This window comes from Gobio gobio (genome assembly GCF_949357685.1).
Source record: "Gobio gobio genome assembly, chromosome: 20".
Taxonomy (NCBI): Eukaryota; Metazoa; Chordata; class Actinopteri; order Cypriniformes; family Gobionidae; genus Gobio; species Gobio gobio.
The window spans coordinates 1,763,217-1,768,216 of record NC_137113.1 but is presented as its reverse complement, the minus strand read 5'-3'; the positions used below and the strand labels follow the sequence as shown (position 1 = coordinate 1,768,216).

The 5,000-nt window shown below is 46.8% G+C and overlaps 1 protein-coding gene across 13 annotated transcripts in view; it reads left to right on the top strand.

Moving 5' to 3' along the window:
- LOC307116757 (alpha-actinin-2) overlaps positions 1 to 5,000 on the top strand; it is a 54,186-nt gene that overhangs the window by 34,394 nt on the left and 14,792 nt on the right. For all 13 annotated transcript variants that reach the window (XR_013815316.1, XR_013815317.1, XR_013815318.1 and 10 more), the window contains exons 13-15: positions 786 to 894; positions 4,400 to 4,540; positions 4,692 to 4,874. Coding sequence is in view for 1 of the 13 variants with exons in the window: in XM_079801117.1 (XP_079657243.1) it covers positions 786 to 894; positions 4,400 to 4,540; positions 4,692 to 4,874 (433 nt within the window). In the remaining 12 variants the exon portion in view is untranslated. The remainder of the gene's footprint in view (positions 1 to 785; positions 895 to 4,399; positions 4,541 to 4,691; positions 4,875 to 5,000) is intronic.

The window sequence follows — 5,000 nt, the reverse complement described above, 5'->3', positions numbered from 1 at the left end:
TTTATATACATTTAAATGACATTTAGTATTATTAAAGGAATGCGCATCCATGCTCAAACTCTGAAGAGAGAATTTATAAGAAGCATGTGTGCAGGTTTATCAGTCGTTATTAACAATAATATACAAATATATGGGTAACACTTTACAATAAGGTTTCATTAGTTAACATCAGTTAATGTATTAACTAACATGAACTAACCATGAGCAGTACATTTGTTACTGTATTTGTTAATCTTTGTTAACATTAGTTAATAAAAATGCAGCTGTTCATGGTTTGTTCATGTTAGTTCATTTACTAATGTTAACAAGATTCTAATAAAGTATTAGTAAATGTTAAAATCAATATTAATAAATGCTTTATAAGTGCAGTTCATGATTAGTTCATGTTAACTAATGAACCTTATTGTAAAGTGTTACCAGTATATGTGTGTATCACTCGTCGTGAGTCTGAGCTGATGCTGCTCTCTGGTGGACACATGATGAACTGCAGGAGGACTCGCATTAAATGTGTTTTATTCAATATTTTTGTCTGTTATGATCATCAAAAATGTAGAACCACCCTTAGGAGGCTTTGGGGATGAACATCATTCTCTCAGAGTAAAAACATTAGAGGTCAATGGAAAGTCCTTGTCATGGTGTGTGTGTGTGTGTGTGTGTGTGTGTGTGTGTGTGTGTGTGTGTGTGTGTGTGTGTGTGTGTGTGTGTGTGTGTGTGTGTGTGTGTGTGTGTGTGTGTGTGTGTGTGTGTGTGTGTGTGTGTGTGTGTGTGTGTGTGTGTGTCCACAGTGAACTGGACTATCATGCTGCTGGTGTCATTAATGAGCGCTGTCAGACGATCTGTGATCAGTGGGACCAGCTGGGAACTTTGACCCAGAAGCGCAGAGAAGCTCTGGAGGTGAATCACACACAGATGAACATCAGTGATATTAGAAGAGCTGAGGCGATCTCTGGAGCGGCTTTTCTTACTTAGTATTTTTGTGTTTTCATATCTAAAAAATCTTACATTTAAGAAGCATTTACTAGACAAGCAAAAGTTTTTGTCTTGTTTTGGGGGGAAATAACTCAAAATTAAGGGAGTTTTGCTTAAAATTAGCAAAATAATCTGCCAATGGGGTAAGAAAAATAATCTTGTTTTCTGTTTGAATTAAGATTATTTTCCTTACCCCATTGTCAGATTATTTTGCTAATTTTAAGCAAAAACTCACTTAATTAAAAATTTAATTTGGTTGGGTTGACTGATGTGTAGTACACGATATCACCAGTAGTGTTGAGCCGCTCCTCCACATCCCTGAGTTCAGGTGTTCAACACTTCATGGCCACAGGTGTGTAACTCCAGCTCTAGCAGACGCTTCTACACACATTAGAGAGAGAATGAGCCGCTCTCAGGAGCGTGTGTGTGTGTGTGTGTGTGTGTGTGTGTGTGTGTGTGTGTGTGTGTGTGTGTGTGTGTGTGTGTGTGTGTGTGTGTGTGTGTGTGTTCGCTTCTACACACATTAGTGAGAGAATGGGCCGCTCTCAGGAGTGTGTGTGTGTGTGTGTGTGTGTCTGTGTGTGTGTGTGTGTGTGTTCGCTTCTACACACATTAGTGAGAGAATGGGCCGCTCTCAGGAGTGTGTGTGTGTGTGTGTGTGTGTGTGTGTGTGTGTGTGTGTGTGTGTGTGTGTGTGTGTGTGTGTGTGTGTGTGTGTGTGTGTGTGTGTGTGTGTGTGTGTGTGTGTGTTCGCTTCTACACACATTAGTGAGAGAATGGGCCGCTCTCAGGAGTGTGTGTGTGTGTGTGTGTGTCTGTGTGTGTGTGTGTGTGTGTTCGCTTCTACACACATTAGTGAGAGAATGGGCCGCTCTCAGGAGTGTGTGTGTGTGTGTGTGTGTGTGTGTGTGTGTGTGTGTGTGTGTGTGTGTGTGTGTGTGTGTGTGTGTGTGTGTGTGTGTGTGTGTGTGTGTGTGTGTGTGTGTGTGTTCGCTTCTACACACATTAGTGAGAGAATGGGCCGCTCTCAGGAGTGTGTGTGTGTGTGTGTGTGTCTGTGTGTGTGTGTGTGTGTGTTCGCTTCTACACACATTAGTGAGAGAATGGGCCGCTCTCAGGAGTGTGTGTGTGTGTGTGTGTGTGTGTGTGTGTGTGTGTGTGTGTGTGTGTGTGTGTGTGTGTGTGTGTGTGTGTGTGTGTTTGTGTGTGTTCGCTTCTACACACATTAGTGAGAGAATGGGCCGCTCTCAGGAGTGTGTGTGTGTGTGTGTTTGTGTGTGTGTGTGTGTGTGTGTGTGTGTGTTCGCTTCTACACACATTAGTGAGAGAATGGGCCGCTCTCAGGAGTGTGTGTGTGTGTGTGTGTGTGTTCACTTCTACACACATTAGTGAGAGAATGGGCCGCTCTCAGGAGTGTGTGTGTGTGTGTGTGTGTGTTCACTTCTACACACATTAGTGAGAGAATGGGCCGCTCTCAGGAGTGTGTGTGTGTGTGTGTGTGTGTTCACTTCTACACACATTAGTGAGAGAATGGGCCGCTCTCAGGAGTGCGTGTGTGTTCGCTTCTACACACATTAGTGAGAGAATGGGCCGCTCTCAGGAGTGTGTGTGTGTGTGTGTGTTCGCTTCTACACACATTAGTGAGAGAATGGGCCGCTCTCAGGAGTGTGTGTGTGTGTGTGTTCGCTTCTACACACATTAGTGAGAGAATGGGCGGCTCTCAGGAGCTCAGAGAACTCGTGATCGGTGGACACCTGTGCAATAAGTCCAAATATTACACTAAATATTCCACGCTCAACTGTTAGTGGGATTATAACAAAGTGGAAGCAGCCATTGGGAACAACAGGAACTCAGCCAAAGAGCGGGGTCAGCGCATGCTGAGGGTCACAGAGCGGGGTCAGCACATGCTGAGGGTCACAGAGCGGGGTCAGCACATGCTGAGGGTCACAGAGCGGGGTCAGCACATGCTGAGGGTCACAGAGCGGGGTCAGCACATGCTGAGGGTCACAGAGCGGGGTCAGCGCATGCTGAGGGTCACAGAGCGGGGTCAGCACATGCTGAGGGTCACAGAGCGGGGTCAGCGCATGCTGAGGGTCACAGAGCGGGGTCAGCACATGCTGAGGGTCACAGAGCGGGGTCAGCACATGCTGAGGGTCACAGAGCGGGGTCAGCACATGCTGAGGGTCACAGAGCGGGGTCAGCACATGCTGAGGGTCACAGAGCGGGGTCAGCGCATGCTGAGGGTCACAGAGCGGGGTCAGCACATGCTGAGGGTCACAGAGCGGGGTCAGCACATGCTGAGGGTCACAGAGCGGGGTCAGCACATGCTGAGGGTCACAGAGTCAAGAGCTCCAGACCTCCAAACTTCTGTGTCCTTCAGATGAGCTCAAGAACAGTGTGTTGAGCTTCATGGAATGGGTTTCCATGGCCGAGCAGCTCATCCAAGCCTTACAGCACCAAGTGCAATGCAAAGCGTGGGATGCAGTGGGGTAAAGTGCGCCGCTACTGGACTCTAGAGCAGTGGAGACGTGTTCTCTGAGTGACCAATCACGCTTCTCTGTCTGACAATCCCATGGAGGAGTCTGGGTTTGGCGGTTGCCAGGGGAACGGGACTTTCCTGACTGCATTGTGCCAAGTGTAAAGTTTGGTGGAGGGGGGGATTATGGGGTGGGGGTTGTTTTTCAGGGGTTAGTTCCTGTGAAAGGAACTCTTAATGCTTCACCAAGACATTTTGGACAATTTCATGCTCCCAACTTTGTGGGACCAGTTTGTGGACGTCCCCTTCCTGTCCCAGCATGACCAGTGCTCAAAGCGTCTCCATAAAGACATGATGAGGAGTTTGGTGTGGAGGAACTGGAGTCCTGACCTCGACCCGATAGAACAGCTTTGGGATGAATTAGAGCGGAGACTGAGAGCCAGGCCTTCTCCAACATCACAAATGAAGATTCCCCATAAACACACTCCTAAACCTTGAGGAAAGAAGAGCTGGAGCTGTTAGAGCTGAGACTCCATATTAAACCCTACAGATGAAGAATGGGAAGCTCATGTGTGTGTGTGAAGGCAGGCGGCACAACACTTCTGGCGATATAGTGTATTTAGTATGTAAAATCACATGCAGTATATCAAATATGATAATCATAAATGTGTGCTGATCATCAGATCCTCATATGAGAATGATCAGTGAAGGGTCATGTGACTCTGAAGATTGATTTGATCACAGGAATAAATGACACTAGAGAACAGAAGATCTACACTGGAGTGTGTGTGTGTGTGTGTGTGTGTGTGTGTGTGTGTGTGTGTGTGTGTACAGCTGATCTACACTGGAGGAATATTACACTGATTACTGGAGTTATGATCAGATAATCGCAGCCCTGGTGAGCAAAAAAAGATTTTAAATATATGTGTGTGTGTGTGTGTGTGTGTTTATAAGAGGACAGAGAAGCTCCTGGAGACGATTGATCAGCTGTTTCTGGAGTTTGCTAAGAGATCGGCTCCGTTCAATAACTGGATGGAAGGAGCTATGGAAGATCTGCAGGACATGTTCATGGTTCACTCGGTGGACGAGGTCCAGGTCAGAACTTGCTCTTTACACACTTTGGTCATTGATTTTCTTGCTTGTGCACAAACACGTCACATACATGATGGATGTCGTTTCTCTCTCTCTCCTCTCTCTCTCTCTCTCTCTCTCTCTTTCTCTCTCTCTCTCTCCTCTCTCTCTGCAGAGTCTGATCTCGGCTCATGATCAGTTTAAGACGACTCTGCCTGAGGCGGACAGCGAGCGACAGGCCATTCTGAGCATTTACACCGAGGTGCAGAAGATCACGCAGAGCTACGGGATCTCCAGCAAACTCACCAACATCTACTGCGACATCACACCTGCCCACATCAACCAGTCCTGGGAGAAGGTGTGTGTGTGTGTGTGTGTGTGTGTGTGTGTGTGTGTGTGTGTGTGTGTGTGTGTGTGTGTGTGTCTTTGTGTCCACAGTCATCGGGCCTGTACTGTACATACAGTGAGGAATATAAGTATTTGA